General features: G+C 37.7%; 1 protein-coding gene across 1 annotated transcript; it reads left to right on the plus strand.

Annotated features, from left to right (window-relative positions):
- Positions 1-18139: 18139 nt before the first annotated feature.
- Positions 18140-22427, plus strand: LOC102704552 (probable serine/threonine-protein kinase PIX7). Its single transcript, XM_006661096.2, has 6 exons — positions 18140-18678; positions 19726-20063; positions 20173-20308; positions 20460-20596; positions 20684-20807; positions 21672-22427. Exons 1-6 carry the CDS (start codon positions 18408-18410, stop codon positions 22175-22177), a joined length of 1512 nt encoding a protein of 503 aa, XP_006661159.2. The 5' UTR covers positions 18140-18407; the 3' UTR covers positions 22178-22427.
- Positions 22428-24398: the final 1971 nt, after the last annotated feature.

Below are 24398 nucleotides of genomic sequence, written 5' to 3' on the forward strand. Positions count from 1 at the left end.
TAGTTGTTTCTTGTGATAGTTGGCTCCTCAACTCTCGATGGTGGGCTCGGTTTAGTATTTAGGCTCTGTTATTTTAGTTGATGAAAATATATGATAAAAAATTATCTGATTTTCTAATAACCCTTTAAGTATAAATAATAAAATTAAATACTATATTAAAAATCTACTCTATTAATACGAGACGATAGTCTTCTATATAGATTTTTTTAAAAAAATGTTTAGCATTTTAAAAAGCGTGTGTGCAAAAAAGATAAATAATTTGGCCTAAAAGACCGCAACCTTAGTTCTTCTTTTACATATTGGTGTGCAAACATTTGCAGTTCTCAGAAAATAAAAAAAAACGAGTAATGCTCATGCATTATCTATCTATACATTTCCGTGCTTTTTATCCAACAGTCGCTTCGTTGCAGAAATAATGCACAACCAACTGATTTGTTGTTGGCCACAGACTAAACAAGCGGCAAATCCCTTCAGTCCACGACAGAACAGTGGTAGTAGTACGTGGTTCTTACCCACAGCCAAACAAGAAAAGATAATGTTTTACTAGTAATTAAATTACTTGGAAATTTGTTAAGAAAAAATATATATAGGTGTTGGAAGCACATTATAATGTAAGTGTAACCCTCTATTATATGGGCTTGGTATCAACAACTTTGTAATATCATTCTTATAAATCTTTCATTTATTAATTAAATATGCAAAAGGAAAAAAATTCCTGCAGTTCAGTTTAAAAACTATAGGAGGTGATCATTTAAAAACACCAAACAACATATCTGCAAATAAAAAATAATTTATAAATAAAACTTTTATATACGTATTCTTAACGATCTAAATACTAAGGCTAAAAAAGAAACTACGATGAAAAACCCCAAAATCAACTTCAAATTTAAGTTTAGAAGTTTAAATTTTGGCTTATAAGTGTAACCAGAATTAAAAAGACAATGTTGATAATAATTGAATAATCCTGGCAAAGTAGTGAGACTATTTACTTCCACCAATCCAACATTAATCGTGTAACATCTGATCCCAACCTTTCAGAAATAAAATACTACAAAAGGATGTCCAAGCCTCACACGGACCTCCGGTTTTAGGTTCTGTTTGGCAGTATTTTCTCCAACAGTAGAGATGCCTAGATCTGGCTTTTGGCCTCACAGAAATTAGTGCCTATACTTGCTTCCAGCTTTAACATTTACAGACATGGATGGTCCAGGTCTCCAGACAGTTACGAGCAATTAATAAATCTTTTCCTTATCTGCATTTCTTTGGGATTATATGTAAGCAAAAATTCACAATCTCCATATTGTACATGGTTTCCCTTCATCCTATAAATTTTTTATATGTATTTTAAAGTACCTGACTTGTGTTGCGATGTATGTCCCTAGGCCGCGTTCGACCATGCATATTACTAACTCAAATTTTTCTTTTTTATGTGCACGTTTCCCAAACTACTAAACGATATATTTTCTTAAAAAGGTTATATATGAAAGTTACTTTAAAAATTCATATTAATCTATTTTTCTAATTTTTCTATAGTTAATAATTAATTAATCATATATTAATATGTTATCGTGTTTTTTTTGCAGGTTAACAAGCAGGATGTCGAACGCAGCCGAAGTGGCGGTAATTTTCTAGATTGGAGCCAGAGTTGAATGGTTACCAATCGAAATTATTAAGGCCCATTGTTTAGCTTATGCCTGTAAGCTCTTCGCTCTGTTTTATATTATAAAAATTTTTAGGTTTGCCTAAATTCATTTATGTATCAATATATATGTTTTGTATATGTATTTATATTCGTTAGCATAAATATGAATATAGGTAAGACCAAAAAGTCTAATAATGTAGAATAAAGGGAATAATTGGAAGCAGATTTTGAGGATTTTTCAATGTAATTTTATTTTACAACATTTGCTTTTAGAAAATAATAAGAACGCATATACAAAAGTTTACCCACAAATTACTTTTTAGCTACCGACTTATTATAAGAGCAGGTACAATAGCAGACTATAAGTCAGTTATAAACATATTTTAAAGAGATAAGAGTGAAGGGAGAAGAGAGATTGACTACTAATTTGTAGCCAGCTGTAGCACAAACTCCAATACACAGTGTATGTATGACATGTGGGACCATGTATTAATGTTTTATAGGTAACTATTTTATAAATTGATTATTAGATTGACTATAAATGAATTGAAACTAATAATTGACTATACTATTGAACTTGCTCTAAGCAAAACTACGAGACCCTATCAATCTAATTAATTGCTTTCTGTATTCAATGTAATTATTTCTTACTGACTAGTGGGCCCCATGCATGGATAGAACTGCCCAAACAGCAAGATGTTGCCATCCATGTCCCATGGTATGTGTAGTAGGTAGTACAAATCAACAGGACTACTTGTATAGTTGGTTGCAGGGCTAGCAGAAAGAAGTATGTAGCAAGTGGCAACAGATATGGAGTCGTTATTGCAGGGTACATAATCTGAGTCCGAGTAGCCAATAAATCAGCCAGGTCCAGAGCCACAGAGATAGAGATGATCAGAAATCGCACCCAGTGATTTTTATTTTATGAAATGCTTAGGCCGGGAGGGGATCAGGGGACACTCCCTCCGCTATGGAATGATTGACACAAATATTTGTCGTGTTTGAGAGAACTTTTCTCAGTTGTATCTTATTTAAAAATTGTTTTTGCTAGAAGTTGGCAAAACGGTCCACAGCTTCATAGAGAATCTATAGTTACAGATTATATAAAATGAACTAAGAAGTCAGAAGTTGGATTTCAGAGCTTTTCTAGATTCTCAGAAGCTAGGGTTTAGCAAATAGCTGCATCTTAAAATTTAAAAGCTCCCCTAAACATACCCATTATCTAAGTTTAATATTTGGTCAATTTTTTTAAAAAATAACATAAATATTACCGCTGTTTTATATTATAATATATTATAATATTCTTTAGATTAATATAAATACAAAAGAATCTGATCACACGCACAAAACATATACATGGAAGATTAATAGATATAGCTAAAACGCCATGTAATATGAAAGGAAGGGAGTACTTTAAAAAGTGTCATAGAAAATATTTATAGTGAGTTTTGACCAAAGTAAGATAATAGCAGAAATTATTGGAGAACGGAGCGGGTAATTAATAATAGGTGGAGTAGTCAGGAGAGGGATTTAAGATTCTGCACTCGATCTACAGCGCTGCAGATCGGTCATGTGAGGTGCGATCAATGCGTGGGCGAGTACCACTGCTTGCAGAGTTTGCAGATCGATCATGCTACAGCTGAATCTATTATCTGCCTCTGATGCATGCTGCAGCTGCAATCACTTCGATCGAGTTCGATCGATGTCCATGGCATATTCACGATCACTGTGACCTGCTCTAGACAGCACCATTGCTCCGTTATGAGAAAAGTTTAGCGCTTGGTTTTCTTCGTCTCGAAATATAACTATTTGTAGATATGGATACATGTATTAAGAACGTATGCGAGAATGATTAGAGGAAAGCTACAACCGATTCAGAAAATAATGTATGCGACAAAATTAAATAGAGAATGGTTGTGATTCGTTAAGATGAGTAGATATAAGTAAAGAAATAGCTATATTTTAAAATAAAGGGTAGATGATAGAAATAACTTTACTTCTGGGATTGAGTAGCTAAGAATAACGTTTCATAATATGTCATATGGTGAGATGATTATATATAAACATGCTCGTGCACTGTAGGATAGATATATGGAGATCATTATATTAATGGCATGGATCATTTGGATGTCAAGAAACAACAAAATCTTCATCAACATAAATACTTTAATTCAGAAAAGAAATTAAGCGGTCACTCTTATGGGTGAGTGACAACGGATTTACCACTCTCATATCACAACAAGTGTTGTGAGAGTAATTAAACTCTCCTCGTAAAGAGAGACAAAAAGATAAAAGTTTGATATTGCAATGATAAATTCATATTGGAGTTTGCATTGATTATACTTAGAGCAAAAGAGAGTTCCAAACATCAAATGTTAAAATGTCCAGACAATCATTTGTAATTCCCTCTATTTTTTAATACACACGCCTTAGGAGAGAGCCGAGGCTCAGGCTCTCCTACGGTGTTTTCCTGAAAAAGAAAAATCTTGAAGCAATCTTCCCTTAAGTGACTGTTCTGTATTATAATATTTCAAATTCTGTATTTATTATCATTATTACAAATTAAAAATAATTATACATCTTAGATATAGAACAGAGTTAATACTAACTAGCCGGTGCGTACGTAGAAATTTTTTTATTAAATAAATTTTTTTAGCAAGTAATTTTATTTCTAAACCACTAGGCAAAAATTTCCAAACTGAACCTTTTGGCCACATCAGTGTTGATGGCGTGCCAAGACAACGCTGCAATGTAGCCTGGTCGCTCGTGACATTGACGTGGCAATGCTGCCACGCCACCGACAATGGTATGGCAAGCCGTTTTGCCACATCATCAACACTAGCGTAGCCAAAAAAATTCATAGGGTAGAAATATTTCCTCCGGAGGTTTAGAAATAAATTTATTTATTAAAAATATTTAAAAAATAAAAAAATTCGCGTACGTACGGTCGTGCTGGACATTATAGCTATTCTGAATTTCTGAACCCATATTTGATGGATGTGCAGAGCCTGTGTATCTACTGTTGCCTCTTGCCTGTTGGTGTATTACACTGTATAGTGAACAGTAGCATGGAATGCTTTGCCCCCAATCAGTTAGCAACCAATCTCAATCAAGCTCAACAGTGTGAATAATCGATGGATCAAGTGCCCATTTAATGGCAGGCCATGCAGGCAGCTGATGCAGGTGGCCAGCAAAGAAATTTAAGTGCTCAGTGCTTCAGCTAGCTAGCTGAAGGATCACAAGTACTCTTATATTCTCTCTACCAGTAACACAAGTACTGCTGCTACACATACTGTTTACTTCACCATATATGATCGCGTCTTCAGTCAGTGAACGTGCAGAACTGCATTTTGATTAATTACAGGCTCAGAGATGATTTATTCTTGTACTAGTTTGCAGCTTTCTTTTACACCAAGGGAAGACCATTATTTTGACCTTGTCTTCATTGTGATCTTTGATCAATTTGGCTTCTCCAAGCTTGTACATGCCAATGTACAGCATCCCATGGATCGAGCAAATAACTGAAGACATGGGAAATGGAGTGTAGATCGATCAAATTTGGGCTTATATGTTGTGTGTTGCTATTGCTTATTTGCTTTGTTGCATACTTGATTTTTCTATTGATGAAAGGATGGTGAACTGGATCTTTATACGTGCTTTGAATCTCTGTTGTATATTTTATACCTGTTTTATTTCCTTCATTCAAATAATGAAGTGATACTGACTCGAGCAGGCAAACAAGTCAAGCCAAGCTAAACTGTTAGCTCATTAGGATATAACTATCCAAGCCATTCCAATTATCCCAACGAGCCAAAACTGGGCCGAGTGGAGCTAGCTTAATATCCAACCCTAATGGTGAGGTAACAAGCAACGACTAGGGCTACCAGATTCAACATCCTACCAAATGGATCTAGGATCTCTAGTGAGAAAGATTTGTTGGGGGTGGTTCTTAGCAGGCACAAGATGGTGGCATGTGACAACGATAGGTTGAGCAGTCCAGCACCACTATCACCCTCGCTGTGGGAATGCGTTGGTCGATGACCAGACTTGAGATGGTTCGCAAGAAGGTTGTCCAATAAGGATGACTAATGGACTGATGTTAAGCCCCTCGAGGGAAGCCAACATGAAGGATGGTGTGCAAGTATGCTTACTATAGTTTGTCACTGGTATCTTTGGGAGGTAGCAAAGTTGCGGTATGATGGTTAAGAAACCGAAGCACTTGGCTAAAAGTTAGCTTGGCAGCCACTAGGCCACCATTAGCAACAACAACCTTTAGTATGCAAAAACAACATTCCTTCATCAAAACCTTTTTGGAGGTGTCATCTTCGGAGACACCTTGCATTTTAATTCGAACCGTAGGTCTCTGACTGCTCTGGTGCTCTTTGGTTGTCATGATCATCAGGGGTTCATGTGAGAGAAGCTTAGATATGTATTCTCTCTTGTGTTCTTCCAACTCTGCAATCCACACCCTAAATTGTGGTGATCTCTAGAAGTCTACGAGTTTATTAATATGCTAGTTGGCGAGGTTAAAGTTGGTTTTGGCAATAACACAGGTCTTAGCTTCATATTTGTGTCAGCAGGCGAGGATCTTCCTTCTCTATCGGCGCCTCCTCTGCAATTCAAAGATGAGTGTCTTTCTAGGAACACCTTTCAGCTTCATCAGTGCTAAGCAGTCGTGGTTTTATTGTGAGCCTAGCGGTGATTGGCCTCAAACAGAAATAGTTGGTTTGGTGCTAGATTACTTTCTTTGGGGGTGTGTCATGGTGTTTCCGGTGCGTGAATGGCTCGTGGGTGGCTTGGCTAAGTGTTTATAATTTCTTTGTCTTCCCTTGGTTACAGTTTCCTAGGGCTATAGTTATCAAATTTTTACATGCTTTATCAATAGAAACTTTGTGCTTTATGTTGTTCACTACCACAGAAAACCACAATAGTACTGATTGGTAATACTTTATTAGTGCTGGAACAATACTAACACTATTCTTTCGACAATAATGAGATAGAGTCATCCGTGTTGGTGTTAAAGAATTGACAACAATAGTTCCCATGAGCCAAAATAAGTAGTCGGCTTAATCCAGCTGATTCTTTGGCGTGGCCATGCATCCATACATGTATTTCCTTAGATCCCCCATCGACACAAACAAATAGGCAAATACAAATCAACATCAAGATCAATGATATATCACATTGCCAATAGATCATCAGTTCCAACATGAGTCCTAAACAAATATCAATGGATATCATGCAAGTTCATTGAATGAACCGAAAAACAATCCAGAATCAACGAACAAAAAAAAAGTACAGGTCACAGTGGGCCTTGTAATCAGAGAAGGCACCACCTATGTGGTAGTCATTGGTGGAGGGATGTAGTGTGGAGAGGTTGGAGGCAGTCAGATATGACAGTCCTCAACCCTTAGGGGGCTAGATCCGCTGACGCATAGTAAGTGGGAGGGGGGACTGAGTGGCTCCTGGCCTTGCCACCTAGGGAAGGCCGCTGCCACCGGTGCCCATGAGGAAGGCTGCTCCTGGAGCCGCCCGCTTGCTTGCCACTCGCGGTTGGAGAGAAAAAAAAGATAAGGGAGATAAAAGAAAGAGACGAGCGGATGGAGAGAAAGATATAAGGACCGATGAGCGGTTAGTTCACTTGCTTTGGCTCGGATAGACATGTCAGTTTCAATTCACTAATTAACCGGACTCATAAATGTCTGATCATATTAAAAATTGACGACTATAAAATTGCTAAGTCATCGGTGCCAAATTTTAGTATGAACCGGTACCAATAGGTAATGATGAGTTAATTATGTATGCTAGTGGCAAGGCTCTTTCATTGTCGAGGTTAAAATAACCGGTGCCGATGCCCCGACCGAAATAAAGTTAGTAGCTGTGGTTGTTCGTTACGAAAATGACGGCATGTGCTCCCAAGAGCTTAAAATAAGGTTTATCTTTTTTTAAGGTCATTAATAAATAAATGTGATGAGAGTCGTCTAAGAATTATCAGTGAATCCGTAACTTGGAAGCAACAAGCAAGTATAAAACGTGAATATATGTGCCGTCCTTTACTCCCTTGACAATCACAGATGTAGGCTCGCTTCAAATTAATGCTGCCAAGATTTAATAAGAACCTCATCCTGCCCATATATGTATGTGCAGTGTCGGCTACTATATGTGAGTGAGAAATATTGCTGAGAACGTGAGAGCCCATACCCCTGGATGGGTGCAAAAAACTGCAGATATGGGCCGGGACGTGCACAAACAGAAGCTAGATCAACGGTATTGAAGATCGGTACAACTGCACTTGCCCATACAATGGGGGCTGTTTGTTATACCTCCCAACAATATTTCAGGCGTTTGTAGAGATCAGAACAGGGCGCCATGCATGTACCTGCGATGTGTCGTACCTTTCGGTCCAACCTGTGACGGCTCAAGTTACCACCCATACGTGCTATGCTAGGTAACGAGTTCCGTGACGGGCCGTTGGGCTCTATCATAGGTGTGGACCGTCAAACATAGACGCACGGACATGTAGTAGTAGTGGACTTACAGGCATTTGTGTATTGGTGTGAGTATGGTATATGTATATAAGATTGTGTGACTAATCGTAAATATCTCGTAGTGGTACTGAACCAAATCAAGATAGCAAGGTCATATTGTATGCCTAACACTAATTTATTTTCTTTACTCTCACACTCCATTTACTGGTTATTGGATTTTATTCTAGTGACGATGAACTTTTGCTGGGTCGCCCACACTAGGCCAACCGGCCGAGAATAATTAAGATAGAGAGGGAATGCTACAAGGTGATCAAAAACACATCGACAGGAAGCTGTCGAGATTTAGAACACTGAAACTGAAACAAAGGAAGAGGGGAGGCAGATTGCCCCCGACTCAGTGCCCTTTGGGTCTAGTTCTCAGCCCTCGCAATCTCCTGAAAATGCCCTCCACCTTCCAAATGATCGCCTCCCCTCGAATGTCATTGAACAATCGGTCTGCCATTGCTGATCGGTGATTGAACACCCACACGTCAGCCAAGTCACCAGCATACGCAGGGGGTCAAATGCTTCACTGTAGTGATGGCGTGTCGATGCTGACAAGTTGCCAAAAAGCTTTCCCAAAAATCGTATCAAATATTTAGACACATAAATAGAGCATTAAATATAGATGGAACGAAAAACTAATTGCACAGTTATGGGAGAAATCGTGAGACAAATCTTTTGAACCTAATTAGGCCATGATTAGCCATAAATGATACAGTAACCAACATGAGCATAACGGCGGATTAATCCTAAGGCAATTTTAAAAGGAAAATGATCAAAGTGGCCATCATTAATCCAAGGGAGTATTAGTGGATAGATACGTAAAAGGTATCAAAGGAGAAAAACTACTGAGTTTATAGACCGAAGGTAGCTAAGAGTATTGGAATCAACTTACATTAGAACAAAGTTTAAAGTTAAAATCAACTTATGTTGAGACAGACAGACGGCAAGTGGTGGTCATTGAAGTTGCGGGGCATTTAACTTTTTGCCACTCTTGAAAATGACACCTAACATATTTATCACCCATTGTCTATGACATGTGGGCCCTCATGTGTTTATGACATAGGGGCCCTGTGGCAAATATGTTAGCACTATTTCTGAGAGTGGCAAAAAATTAATTATTCCGAAGCTGCATAGGACGATGTGTGCTGAGATGAGATGAAATGGCCATTAGGCCATCATATCCACATATATTAGGACTAAGGAGCCAACGATGGACATGAGTGATAAGCTAGATCTGTGGTTATTAGGAAAGAGGGGATGTACCTGGTTGTGCAAGCGGCCTAATGGGGGCTAGAGGTGGCACAAAGGGGGTCATCTATAGTCACTCCACAAATATTGAAAATACTCTCTTTGGTTAAAAATATTTATTTAAGATATGGTCAAACTTTTAAAATTCCGATCATCAAAAATATCTTAAATTCTTAGTTTACATACAAGACAAATGATACACGCAGATTCTTCTCAAAAATACTATCATAATATTATGAACTTATTAGATGTTACAAATTTATTTTAACATAAAGTTGCTTGTTATAGTTTTAGACGTTTAACCAAATCTTACTTTAAATGATAAATATTTTTGACTGAAAGGAATACGGAAGGAATGATTGGCAGGCGGGATGGATCAACCTCATAGCTAGAAGCATAGGAGCAAAGCCTTCCCCCTATTTACATATTATCTCTGTTGTTAAATATATAATGTTGTTGATTTTTAGACATGACCATTAACCATTCATCTAACTTAAAATAATTGGTCTTACTATGGTTGATAACTCACGAAGCCAAGATACTGCTAAACAGTTCGAAAATTGAAGCACAAGACGTTTTCCCTTAAACTATGAGAACTAAAATAATGTTTTTTCAAATAACAAAAGAGGACTGCATACTTTAGATCAATTCGAACACGAAAAATCTTGCATCCCAAGCATGTCGTAAACTTCACTTTGGCTTTTCGATCCTCAGGAGTTAGGCCTATGAAAATTGAGCCAAAGAGAGAAAAAAAAAATAGGCCTATGAAAATTTGGCCCAAGGAAGTCCAACCTACCTAAGCTTATGCAGCTCCAGCTTCCTTATATAGGAGGACAGTCCATTTTGCTTCCCCCCATAGATCTACTCTGATTTAGGCACTTTTTAATTCCAAAAATATTTCGCGTTCACCCATCCCATCGAATCTTTGGACATATGTATAGAGCATTAAATATAGTTAAAAAATAATTAATTGCATAGTTTGGAAGGAATTTGAGAGGCGAACCTTTTGGCCAATTAGTGCATGATTAGTCATAACTGCTACAGTAACTCATATGTGCTAATGATGGATTAATTAGGCTTAAAAATTTTCGTCTCGGGGTTTCCTGATACCCTATGTAATTAATTTTTTAATTAGTCATTGAAATAGTCTTTCGACATCTGGTCAAACATATGATATGATACCTAACAAAAAAAATTCCGCAAACTAAACCAGCCCTTACTTCCCTAATTCACAAATTCAGGTATATCGTCCCCTCCTATCTATCTAAACTGATATAAACTGACTCCTCTTGTGGTTTGAAGAATGATGACTTCATTCTACGTGACATCTTCCTAGCACGTTGACTTGGTCTTCGTTCAATATGGTCTTACATGTTATGTTTATGCGGCACTGTAATTAAGAATGAAAAACTGAGGTCATGGAAAAACAGTGAGGTCATGTAAGACCATCTTGTCGGGACCATACACCCGCCAGAGCAAGCACCGAAGAAAAAGGCCCAACGGGCACAACCTTCCTGAGCTCCAAGTTGATGCCGACCTCGTTTGTTTTCACTCAATATTATCGTAATGTAGAATAATCTGAAACAAATAAATAAATTATGGTTACATATTATTATAATCTAGTGTCTAGATTATTATAATCTAATAAGGCACATGTGGATGCTTTTAGATTATTAGATGGCTAAAAACCCAATATCGTTGGGTACTTTAAAGTAATTATCTATCTTGACACCCATTATTTTAGCTTATAATAACTCAGCTTACAATAATTTAGCTCAATGATCTATATTACAGTAATCCTAAATGGAAACAAATAGGACCTTACCCCCGCATACCTGCATGTTCGTCGTTGTCCATCCCTACTCTACCTTAACATGTCGTGCCATGGTCAGGTTGGTTTGCTACCTCTCGAATGCACCTTCTTTGCTCGTCAATGTGTGATAGCACGCCGTGACCATCTCCACCTGAATATTCTTCTTCAGCTCTCCCTAGTGCTGTAGATAGAATTTTTTTTTTGTTGGGTGTGAGAACTTATACTACAAATTTTTATATCACCATAAATTTACAAAAAATTGTTAAAAATATATTTATTTTGATAAGGGTTAAGGTCTTAGGATAAAATCTAGGGTAGTCCTATGCCCAAAAGGACTACTAGCTAACTATGTCACTGGCTTTCCCTTCTCTCCTCCGTATGTCGTAACAAATAAGTATACCTCAAGCGACAACTGTCGATGAGCGATGATGGAGGATAGATAGGGCAGCACCTTTGCCTAAGATTTCAGCTAGGGTCATCGCGTTGTCGACGACTATCGTCAAACAGAATTCTGAACTTTATTTGAAGATTTAGGGTTTAGCTAGTACTAAATAGACATAGATTGTTAGGCCCCTAATAGACGGGTAATAGCCTTACTCTAGCCGGTCCAAGTCGGTTTAGCCTTTGTATGAACTCGGCGAGAGAAAGGTCAATGTATTAGAATGCTTGACCCAAATGGAGCTGGGAAAACGTCCTTCATTAGCATGGTATAGTACTAAAATGGTATGTGCTATCGTTCTTGTGAAAATTCTTAATTCTTGTAGCTCACCATTATTAACCTTGTTTTGTTATTTCGTCATATGATTAGGCTTGTTAAACCTACATATGGTATTTCCTATGTTCATGGAATGGATATTAATATGGATATGGATCACGTATATACCAAGATGGGGGTGTGCCCACAGCATTAATTACTTGCTACAACTAGCACTTATCTGACCAAAAGAATCTTTCCTAGACCATATTATGTCTTTTAAAGTAGTTCATTTTGATTCTGAAATGCAGCTTACTTTGGGAACCATTGACAGGAAAAGAACACATGTTCTTTTATGGCAGGATGGAGAATCTTAAATTAATTAAGTTGCTGCATTGCTGGAGGTACCTCCACTCTGCCTAACTTATTTTTAAATTTAGCATCCACATTTGTTGTTGGAGAACCAAATTTGCTTTCGCATTTGGTATTTCATAAACCATACAACTCACTTATCTCAGTGTGTATATATCTTGCATTTTCTGTTGATGATGCTCTGAAGAGTGTACTGTACTGTTCTACGGTGGTGTTGGTGATAAGCAAGTAACAAGTTCCTAAATTTTTTTCCAAAAACATCACATCAAATTTTTGTACACTTAAATAAAACATTAAACATAGATAAATCAAAAAACTAATTACACAGTTACGGAAAAAATCTTGAGACGAATCTTTTGAGCCTAATTAGAAAGTGATTAGCCATAAGTGCTAAAGTAACCAATATGTGTTAATGACGGATTAATTAGGCTAAAAAAAATTCGTCTCGCAGTTCCAACCGAAATCTGAAATTTGTTTTGTAATTAGACTGCGTTTAATACTTCAAATATGTATCCGAAAACTTGATGCAATGTTTTTGCAAAAAAAAAATTACAAACTAAACACCACCTGAGTGTGGCAATATCAATGATTGGGAGGCCCCAACGTACTTTTCTATATATTTCTTAACCCTTCCAAAGAATGTCCAATTGCAAATATATTATGCAACTTGACAACACATTCTGTAGGTTGCCTTCATGGATGAACCAAGCGCAGGGCTAGATCGGGCATCAAGACATGAACTTGTGGAATGTTGTGAATAGAACTCTCATCGGTTATTTATTACCCACCCCTTTACCCATACCCATATTATTTGGATATGTATAGATAAAGAATAATTAACAATTAAAATTTTGGGTATGGAGAGAGTATTACCCATTTTACCCGCTTTATTCATCTATTTAGATGTACAATTCAGACTTAAAATTTTTAAACTCATGTTCACGCTATAAAAATTTATCAAATTTGACTCAAATTTGGTGGCATGATTTATTAGGTATAAGAACAACTTTATGCAAATTTTAATCAATTTTTACATGTAGGATCTTACTTATTGGTTACCCATACCCATGGGGTAATACTATTTAGTTTGGTTATGGTTAATTTTCTTACATATATATGGGTAAAATTAGATATGGATATAAGTTACCCAATACCCACCCTAGTGGAAGGTCTAGTTGGGAAGGAGGCCAAGCGAAACTGCGCAATTGTTCTAACTAGTACTATTCCGTTTCCTTTCTACTTTTACACAAAATTATTAGATCCCTAACACATCACTTACTGAATCTAAAATTTACAAGTGTACTCTATAGTGTTTGATCACATATGATTCTCACAGCAGACTCGATGGAGGACACCGAAGTACTTTGTGATCGACTTGGCATCTTTGTCGATGGTGATTTCCAGTGTCTTGGAAATCCTAAGGATGTTATTACATTGGCTTCTTGAATCACAATATATATGTGCTTTATGACCACATTTAAAAACTCATTTGCACAATGCAGCTAAAGGCAAGATATGGGGAATGTACTTTTAAATTTAAATGTGCTTTATGACTTAAGCTAAAATTTAAATTTTAACCTTAAATTTAAAGTTGATTTTATGGTTTTTTCACCGAAGTTTATTTTTCTGCTTAGGCTTTTACATCGTGAAGAATACATATATAAAAGTTTTATTTATAAATTATTTTTTATTTATAAATATATCATTTTAGCTTTTTTTATGAAAAAAACCAATCAATCACCGGTACGTATTCACCGGACAACATCTCCAGACCATGAACAGCTGCTACCCATGACCTGCCGCCGAGAGCAAAAAGGAGCTACCACATATCTGGAACTCAAAAGTTCGAGCTGCCAAAGCAAGAGGTGAAAATAGCTGAGGTATTTCGTGCAGTCGAGGATGCGAAGAAACGGTTCATAGTACAAGCCTGGGGCCTGGTTGATATATATTTCCCCCATCCCTAAATGTTTCCCATCATTGATTTTTTTTATACACTTTTAACTATTTGTATTTAAAAAAATTATATAACTATTAATTATTTTATATAATTTTATTTATTGTTAAAATATACTTTTATGCATATATATAGCTTTATATATTTAAAAAAAATAAAACAAATAGTCAAATATATATAAAAAAATCAATGGCGCCAAATATTCAGGAAGAGGGGAAAGTGCTATTTTCATCAAAGGTTGCCAAGGGAGCATGTGCGTTCAGTGAGGCTGATAATAACTAGTCAGTGGTGCAGTGCATTTATCGATAAATGGTGTGAGATTTATTGGGTGGCTAATATTCTTTATATATATATATATATATATATATATATATATATATATATATATATATATATATATATATATATATATATATATATATATATAGACTTTGGGCATGCATGATTCTTTTGTGGTTATATAGAAATATACAACCTCATATTTTCTCTTCGGCTTAAACTTATTAGTTAAAATTTAAATTTTTAATCTTAAATTTAGAGTTGACTTCAAGGTTTTTTATCATAGTTTATTTTTCATCTTTTATTTTTAGAATGCTAAGAACATGTTTATAAAATTTTTATTCATAAATTATTTTTCGTTTGTAAATATCTTATTTCGTTTTTCCTCCAACCAACTAAAAGATGACCACCATATTATTCACATGTATCTGAAAAGAAAAAATAACATTTGATTTATTCTAAACCTACAAATTAACTGCTCATGATCACTGCAAAACATGCAGGAATTACAAAATAAACATCCATTACTTATATTTTTTTTTCTAATAGTCATCAATCATGTGGAAACGGAACCCACCGTTGACCTGGCTTGGGAGGAATAGTCGGCAGCCATTTGACCTAGAGTTCCTCTCTTAACACCATCTTAAGCTGAATTGACCGCAATGCAAATCTAGACACAACCCAGTACTAATATTTACACAAAAGGAACACGTGTGACCTGACTGAAAATTAATGCAATATTGTTGAAGCATATATACTTGATCTTATGACGGCGATCAGTTTATCTACATGCATGTGACGAAAAATCATCCATGCTGATCTTTGCATAATTTAACTAATGGGCATATTTTTAAATAATAAAATAATATTCTGCTTTTGCTCAACAGCTATATGATCGATTATTATAAATGCCACACATAAACAAACTCAGCACACACTAATATAATGTAAAGAAAACACAGACTAGACATCAATCCAAGATAAAAGAAACATTAATTACTGAATTATGTTCGAGAATAAAGTTAGCGAAAAGGTGAATTACTAATGTGCATTTGGAATACGCAGAAGAAAGAGAAATACAGTACTACTCCACTAATTAATTAAATGAACCCTAATTAAGAGTCAAACGCGGCGTTTTGCGCTGTGCATGTGATTACGTGAGGGTGCATGTTAGATGTCGCATTTTGTTAACAAGAACGCGTTTTCAGTTTTGACATCGTCGTCACATCAGCAGTGAACGTCATGGATCGGAGAAGCAAACGCAACCGGGGAATCACGATGCAACCAGGTTGGATTACCTACTTGTTGACCAGTAGTTGCAGTTTTGCTTTGTGACAGATTTTTCATATCTACCCAAAACTTCACATTCTCGCTTATATATGATAATTAGGTTGTGTTTAAAGGTGGTTGAAGAACAAGAAGAAAAAGAAGGTCAGCCCTATCTTTTCGTTTATATTTGTACTAATAAATTAAATTTTAAATTTTTATTCTTAAATGTAGAGTAGATTTAGATTTTTTTTATTGTAGTTTATTTTTCAGCCTTGACTTTTATATCACCAAAAACACGTATATAAAAATTTTAATCATAAATTATTTTTTTATTTGTAAATATGTCATATGGATTTTTCACTGAATAAGCTAGCCAAACAATCACCCCATGTATGTAAAACGATAATCGCATTAGTAAATAGTAAATTTATTAGTTTCTGTAAAATTTTAAATGGATTAATATAATTTTTAATTAACTTTTAGACATAATTATTTAAAAATTGCAAACGAACAACCTTTGAGCAAGTTCAATAGTATAGCCAACTACTAGCTTCAATTCATCTATAGTCAATCTAATAGCCAATTCATACAAGAGTTACCTATAAAACATTAATACATGATCCCACATGTCATACACACACTGTGTCTTGGAGCACATGCTGTAGCTGGCTACAAATTAGTAGCCCACTTCTCTTCTCTCTCACTCTTATCTCTTTAAAATATACTTATAGTTGGCTTATAGCCTGTTATTGTACATGTTCTTAGTGGGTACCTTGCAAGGGTTTCCTGTAGAGGAGAGAGAGAGAAAAATAGCAATAACCAGAGTATTGAGTCGCTATTTTAAGTGTTGGTTTTATAAGAGGTTCAATCTCGCTAGATGAAAATGCCATTCAGGCTAAATTGGTGACATCTGAAGAAAATTTTTGGACAAAGGAAAGGAAGTGTTTCATTTAGATAAAATCTGTATGCACTTAACTGATTGTTTCATTCCGTGTGTTGGAAACATAAATAAACCCACATTGATAGAACCACTATAACACCATTAAACAATTAGGGGCATCTTCAATGTATATACTTCTTGGTCCATGATATGAGACCAACATATATGACCTTTTGTTATTTCAATTTATATAATGTATAAAGATAACAATGGACATAAAGTAAGACTCATAGATCACATCTAATAGTACTAGCTCTCTCACAAGAGAGAATAGAGATGAGAGAGATAGTATATTTTAATCAATATGGATATAGTTCATATAACTAAAGGTTTTATCCTATTTTATTTGCTAATGCCTCTTTTATAACGGTAAAATAGTCTATATAAAGTTATAATGGTCACTTTTGGCTTACAATGTGATGCCCTTAGATGCTATGCGTAACACTAGCATATGAAACCGTAAAATAAAATTATATGTAGCTAACCCTTGCTTCATTCATCAAACTAATAATCAAAGACATAGCATAATAAAGTATATGTACATAAAATGAGGAATTATAAATTAGAAAAGGAAGAAAAGGAACATATCCTAATAAAACCGTAACTCATGACACATTTGGACACTCCTAAAAACAAATGAGAAGACGACGACTAGCAGGACCGTAAAGACTTTTACATGAGTATAGATTTTTTGTAGTACTGTTTATTAACATACAGATCTCATATGCTATTAGACCCCGCAAAATGTAGATGATCTCAGTTTACTTTCACATATCCTCCTCACCGACGATTTTTTAAAAAAAAATAAGAAAAGAGAAAACTCACGAGACAAAAGAGAGACGCCCCCTCCATTGTCCATCCAGACCCCAATCATTCCCAAGAAAAAGAAAAAAAAAGCCCGCGCACACACGGGACAACGGGAGGCGTCCCGTTCCACGTCAGCGCCACGTCAGCCGGGCTCCCCTGCCCCGCCCGGGGGCCCCGCCGGCAGGCAGCGGCGCCGCACGCTGCAAAAGGCGGTCCACGTAGACCACGTGCTCGCTAAAGCCGAGAAGCGAAGCCGCAGCCGCTGCAGCAGCAAAAGCAACGAGAGTGAAGGAGCGAAGCGAGGAACATTTGTGCCTTTCCTCCGCTTCCCTGTCTCCTCCTTCCTTCCTCCCATCCTTTGACGCAAATCCACCCCGCAATCCCCATTATTCCCTCCCCCACTCCTCCATTCCCCCTCTCGCCTGCTCCTCCGGCGACGCAGGAGGCCAGCTACTAGCTCGGTTCCGGCGCCGGAGCGGGAGCGGGAGCCGCTCGGTGTGTTTTGGTTTTGGGGAGGGGAGGAGGGGTGGCCGCCGAGGAGGGCGGTGGGGGCGGGAGATTTGGCGGGGAGGGTGGGTGGGGGGCTGATTGGGAGGGTTCGTGCTTCGGTTCTGGGAGGAAACGGGGTGGGATTATATTTTCTGTTGGTGTGGGGAGGGGTGATTTTGGTGATTTTTTTTTTGTTGATGCGTGAGGGCGGCGGTTTTCAGCCCGATCTGATGCATCCGCGGCGCCGGGGGTGAGGTGGTTCGCCGCGATTTGGAGGAGGAGGAGGTGGTGGTGGTGGTGCTGAGCTGTTGGTGGTGGTGGCGGAGGGGATCTCTCGTCTCTCGCGGTGAGGTTTTGGCGGTGGGTGATGGGGGTGGCGCCGCCGGAGCTGGGGCAGTTCGACGGCTGGGAGAGCTCCGGCGAGGAGGAGCGGGAGAGGTGGGGGTGGTGCCGGCGCAGCCGCAGCCGGAGTGGGAGCGCCAGGCGCGGGGTGCGGGTGCGCAAGGGCGGCGGCGGTGGCGGGGACGACGCCACGGTGGCGACCGGGTGCTGCATCCGCCTGTGGCCGATGGGGAGCTGCCCGCCGCCTCCGCGCTCCAAGGTGGACACCTCCACCAGCAGCGCCAGCACGCACGGCGGTAATGTCACTCTCGTCCTCTCATCAAGATGTGCTCCAATCCAAGTAACGACTATAATTGGCAGTTGGAAGCTGTTATGTGGAATGGATTTTGCCCCCATAAATGTATGAATTTTTAGATGTGATGTAACGCATGGCCATAGTTGGCGATGAGGTTATGCTAGGTTGGAATGTATATGTCGAATACGTGTGCATAGGTAGTTAGTTTTCTGGACAGCTGAGTGGAGCTATGCGTTTGTAGCCAGAAGCCGCGGCGCTTTTGGGCGCGTCCTTGTTTTGGGCATTCAATGTACAAATTGACTAGTAAACTTTTTTTAGATCATGAATTGACTAGTAATTAATATAACAACATTGACAAGCATGTAGGACACGTAAAGATCAAGCAAACAGCCAGCAAATCATACAGATTGTCCAGCACCATATTTCAAGCTGAGCTGTAGTTCTCATTATTATTACCTATGAACGTGAAATTGGAAGACAGGGTATTGGATCAGCGTCTGTATGGGAGCAGTGGCTTGAGTGGTTTTCAGAATTTCTTTTCTATTTTTAGTATGGCATGTTGTTTCTTGCTCCTTCGCTTAATCTCGTGGCAAATTAATTAGAGTACAACACATAAATCAATGCCTTGGGTTTCTCACTTAATCTCATAGCAAATTAATTAGAATGGAACACATAAGTGAATGCAATCGGTTTCTCCAGTCAGGAATGGTTGTTGATATGTTAGGATCAGCCAGCTGACTTTGATGGTGTTTCTGACAGCAGGTGTGGTTTTTGAAATCATGAGTCATCAAGGCTGCTTTAAGCACTCAGATGGAAATGAGTGAACAATACACGAGCAAATCATATTTACTTCCAAACCCGAAAAGACCAAAACTAAACTTACGCTTCACTGTGTCCTTCAGCTGTATCTCAAAATTTACTGTGCAGTTTGCAATTTCATAACTTGTGTTTATCTGAATGGTGTGGGGCTTTGTTTATTGTTTAGGAGATAATCTTTCATTTCTCATTAGTATGTTATATTAAAACTGTTATCTATTTCATGGAACAGCAGAAAAATCAACCGAAAATGGTAGCAGGAACCAACCAGTCGTATCAGTAGTCTCAGGCTCAACAACTACTAGTAATGCTGAGAGCAGTTCATCAGCATCTAAAGCTGGGGAGGAAATAAAAGTTGCCTCACAATTGCGCAAGTTTGGATTCAACGATCTAAAATGTGCCACCCGGAACTTCAGGCCCGAGAGTCTCCTAGGAGAAGGGGGTTTTGGATGTGTTTTTAAAGGGTGGATTGAAGAGAATGGAACTGCACCTGTGAAACCCGGTACAGGCCTTACAGTTGCTGTCAAAACACTCAATCATGATGGACTTCAAGGGCACAAAGAATGGGTGGTATGTGCCTTATTATACTCATATAGTTCAAATTGCTTTTATTCTGTTTGTGTGTGGTACCATTCTCCATTAGAACCCACAATGACTGGCATTTGTTCTGCTTCTTCAGGCAGAGGTTGATTTCCTTGGTAACCTTCACCATCCCAATTTGGTGAGGTTGATTGGATATTGTGTTGAAGATGACCAAAGATTGCTGGTGTATGAATTCATGCCCCGTGGAAGTTTGGATAACCATCTATTCAGAAGTAGGTGGCTGTCCTTTACTTAAGCAACTAATCATTAATCATATTTGAGTAGATCTTCCAAAATGTTTGGTTTTTGCATCTTGCTGTTGGAAAAGAGTTATTAGTTCAGGTGAAAATATTGAATCTTATATGGATTATGATTCATCAATAGGGTCTCTTCCTCTCCCATGGGCCATCAGAATGAAAGTTGCTCTTGGGGCGGCAAAGGGTCTTGCCTTCCTTCATGAAGAAGCAGAAAGACCAGTTATTTACCGTGATTTTAAAACATCTAATATACTGTTAGATGCAGTAAGTCTGCAGTCCTTGCATTGGAGTATGTATTGCGCATCACATGTTTCACATCCTGTAATTTTGTATGTCATGCTACTTTTGCAGGATTACAATGCTAAATTATCAGATTTTGGGCTTGCCAAAGATGGTCCGGTAGGTGACAAAACCCATGTGTCTACTCGAGTAATGGGGACCTATGGTTATGCAGCTCCAGAATATGTTATGACAGGTAAGTTCTTCATCAGTCATCACCCGAACAAAACTTAAACTGGTCCGAAGATAGTTCCATTTCCACATTTTCTCTCTCTCCTATGTATGCCCAGAATATCTGAAGATAGTTTCACTTATTGTTTTATCTCTCCTATGTAGGCCAAAAACGAATTAGCTGGTGATTTGCTATTACAGTTCTTGCATCAGATATCATTGTGCATTCTATGGTCATTTGGTCTTTCTTATTGTCAATGGTTGGATCTATGGAATGGAAATGATTCTAGCAAGAATATGGTTGATACAGCGGTTTCTATAATGCTTATGATTTCATGATTGTGAATGTATACAAAATGCTTATGCTTATGGGGTAGCTTTTTGGCTATAAAACTAGAAGAAATATACACAATATGTATCAATTAATTTCTTGGCTATGATGGATGTAGTTAAGGTTTGCATATCTGTTTATTTATATACTTAACTACTTGCCATTACAATTAACAGTAGTTCCACAATGTATTGTATGATTATTTCTCCATGCACTGCCTAATTAAAACACACTTGCAGGGGCAAAGCAGATATGTCTAATAGCATTACTGTAGAATTAAGTGATGTGGTGCATATGGTAGATGTTTACCATTCATTTGATTTCCAGGGAAATGCATTAGTACCTGCTTAGCTTAACAAAATCTGCTATTTTCAGCTATTTGATATTGCATATAATCAATAATCTTCTTAATGTTAGGCCAATGATGGGGCACTGGATTTTTTAATGATTATTTGTGGAAATAAAGTTCAAACGCACATTTGTTGCCTCCAGTAGTTTGTTATGTGGTCTTCATTATGACTCTTGTCACTGTTTTCTTATATTTTTTCCACTTTTCAGGACATTTGACATCAAAGAGTGATGTCTATAGTTTTGGTGTGGTGCTTCTTGAGATGATGTCGGGGCGCAGATCTATGGACAAAAACCGCCCCAATGGTGAGCACAATCTTGTTGAGTGGGCTCGTCCCCTCCTAGGAGAAAGGCAGCGCTTCTACAAGCTAATTGACCCTCGTTTGGAGGGTAACTTCTCGGTCAAAGGTGCTCAGAAGGCAGCACAATTAGCACGTGCCTGTCTCAGCCGGGACCCGAAAGCCCGGCCACTAATGAGCCAAGTGGTAGAGGTTCTCAAGCCACTGCTCAACCTCAAGGACATGGCTAGCTCCTCGTACTTCTACCAGACAATGCAAGCTGAGAGAATGGCACACTCAAGCAGCATGAATGGTAGGAACCATGGCCTTAAGGTGCAGGGATCATTTGCTCGTAACAGCCAGCAACCGATGAGGAGCCTGTCTGATGGCCCCCGTGCTTCTCCGTTCCGCTACTCACCCAAGCCAAATGTGAAATAACTAGAAGCGCACAATCCCTGTCTAGTTGGTGGAACTTGGTTGGGGGTGAGTATCTTGGCTGAACATTGTTGTGCAATCTGAATTGATCTTTCTTGTAGATTGACATGTGAATGGATATAGGTGAAAAGGAGCTGTAGGTACCAGATTTCCCCATGTGGATGTTTGCACTGAGGTTTTAACTGGATGCTGATAGACCCTTTTCTATATATTTTTTCCCTCCAAAGTAAGCTAGCTTTGGTTAATTTAATTATACAATGATTGCCCTCACATCATTTCAGAAGCATAGGTGCATCCTACCAAACTGTTTTTGTGAAACTGCACATATCCTAAAATGCAAAATTGGTTGGTAGATATGCTAATGTGCTTCTTTTGTGAGTGCATCATTGTTCTCCAAAAATGTTCTCTTGTTGATCCATAGGCATTTTGCCTAGCTGTTTCCTGTGGATGCAAAATTGCATATGGCCATACTGTTCTACTTGCAGCAGAGGTAACGTGCTTCTCTGCGTCGTTTTGCCTGGAAACGGGATTGAAGGATGCAGTGATGCAATGCAACCCCTTTTACCTGCATTTCGCTCAAAGGCAAGGCATCAATTGCGACTCTGTTTCCTGGCAGTTGCAAACCTGAATTGCCTGCATGTTCATAAGTTCTCTTGCCTCATGAACATGGGAAGCCCATACCCCACGCATTTGTAAGCTATATTCGGTTGAATCGGTGTTTCTAGTGAAAGAATTGCACAGATGAATTTTTTTTTTCCTGAGTTCCAAACAGAGCTACGTTAACAAAAACCGATCGGTTGCCGTGAAACCGCGTGTGGGCCTGTGGCTGGTTTCTGAAAACCGTTTTAGCTGATTTCCCTGCACGTACATTAGTTTTCTTGGCTCATGAACATCAGAGGCTCTGCATTTGCCTGATGTTTGGTCAAATCGGTGCTTGTACTGCAAGAATTACATGGATGGAATTCAATTATTATTCTTGTGTCCCAAACAGAGCCTGGTGTTCTCAGTGCCTCTTGATCAAACTTTTTACTTGAAGATGATTCAACTAGACATTTCTTAAGCTTCTAGTGTTACTCGAAGGGAAGATAGCGTGTAAGTAGGGATCCAATTATGCTACTACTTATTACCAATAACGTTTCTTTCCTAATGCATATTTGCTAATTTGCTATATGTGCATTGCATGGACCATTGGAAACCATTTGCTATGCCTCTTTTTCATATATCTTTCCAAACAAAAGGGGTAGCTCAGTTTTGAAGGAAAAAAAATAATTGATTTGGATTACTAAAGAATAATTCATGTAAATATCATTCGATACGTAGAAATGAAGTACAAAAAAAATTGAAGAAGATTTTTTTCCTACAAGTTGTAGAGAGAATATAGGAAATGTTACATCCCACTAAAATCTCTTAAAAAATCCGTATGAGTTTTTGCGTTGTGTACATGTATTCCTATTAATTTATGTTTCTATGTATTAAAATTATTCTAAACCAAGCGAGCCCTAAAAAGAAATGTGACAAGGGGTGTTTACATATTCCAATAATTCTTACTTTTGGAAAATCGACAATAACTTGTGCAGCTTATGCGGTTCCTATTCTCATAATGATCCTTTTTGGTTTGCGATGACTCGATGCAAATTGGAAGACGACTTTCCTGCCAGTTTCCGGAAAATATACAAAAATATTTGGAAACATTTTAGCACAATTTTATTGAAAACAATTGCAACTGCAGCATTGCATTCTATTTCTGAAAATGAGAAAGTAAAGTATTTGCTTTACTCTTTTCCAACGTCACAGCTACCATATATAGGTTGCCTTCTTTTATTAAATGAAAGATGAATATTACTTGTTTTTTTGGGCATTTAATTATTTGCCACATGCTACGGTATCTCATTTAAAAATTTTGTCACAAGAGTCTATATCCTCTGACACGTGTGATGTTAGTTCTAATATTGACAAATCCTTAAATATCTCAATTTTTATGATAGTTATTTTATGGTATAAATAATGAAATTAATTAATACAACATTAAAAACTAATTTAGAAATATGAGATGACTAACTTTTATATAGAAATATTTTTTTATAAAAATATACTATTTAGTTGTTTAGGAAGTGTCCATCCAAAAACGAGTAATAATCAATCAAAAAGTACGTAGCCATATAAAGTAAAAGAAAACGAGTAATAATCAATCAAAAAGTACGTAGCCATATAAAGTAAAAGAAAC

Source organism: Oryza brachyantha, chromosome 9, assembly GCF_000231095.2.
Source record: "Oryza brachyantha chromosome 9, ObraRS2, whole genome shotgun sequence".
NCBI lineage: Eukaryota > Viridiplantae > Streptophyta > Magnoliopsida > Poales > Poaceae > Oryza > Oryza brachyantha.

Bases quoted from the DNA above. Each gene is read 5' to 3' on its own strand.
- LOC102704552 (XM_006661096.2), top strand. From the start codon at position 18,408: ATGGGGGTGGCGCCGCCGGAGCTGGGGCAGTTCGACGGCTGGGAGAGC. The intron at 20,064-20,172 runs GTATGTGCCTTA...CTGCTTCTTCAG, and splicing joins AAGGGCACAAAGAATGGGTG to GCAGAGGTTGATTTCCTTGG. The intron at 20,309-20,459 runs GTAGGTGGCTGT...ATTCATCAATAG, and splicing joins GGATAACCATCTATTCAGAA to GGTCTCTTCCTCTCCCATGG.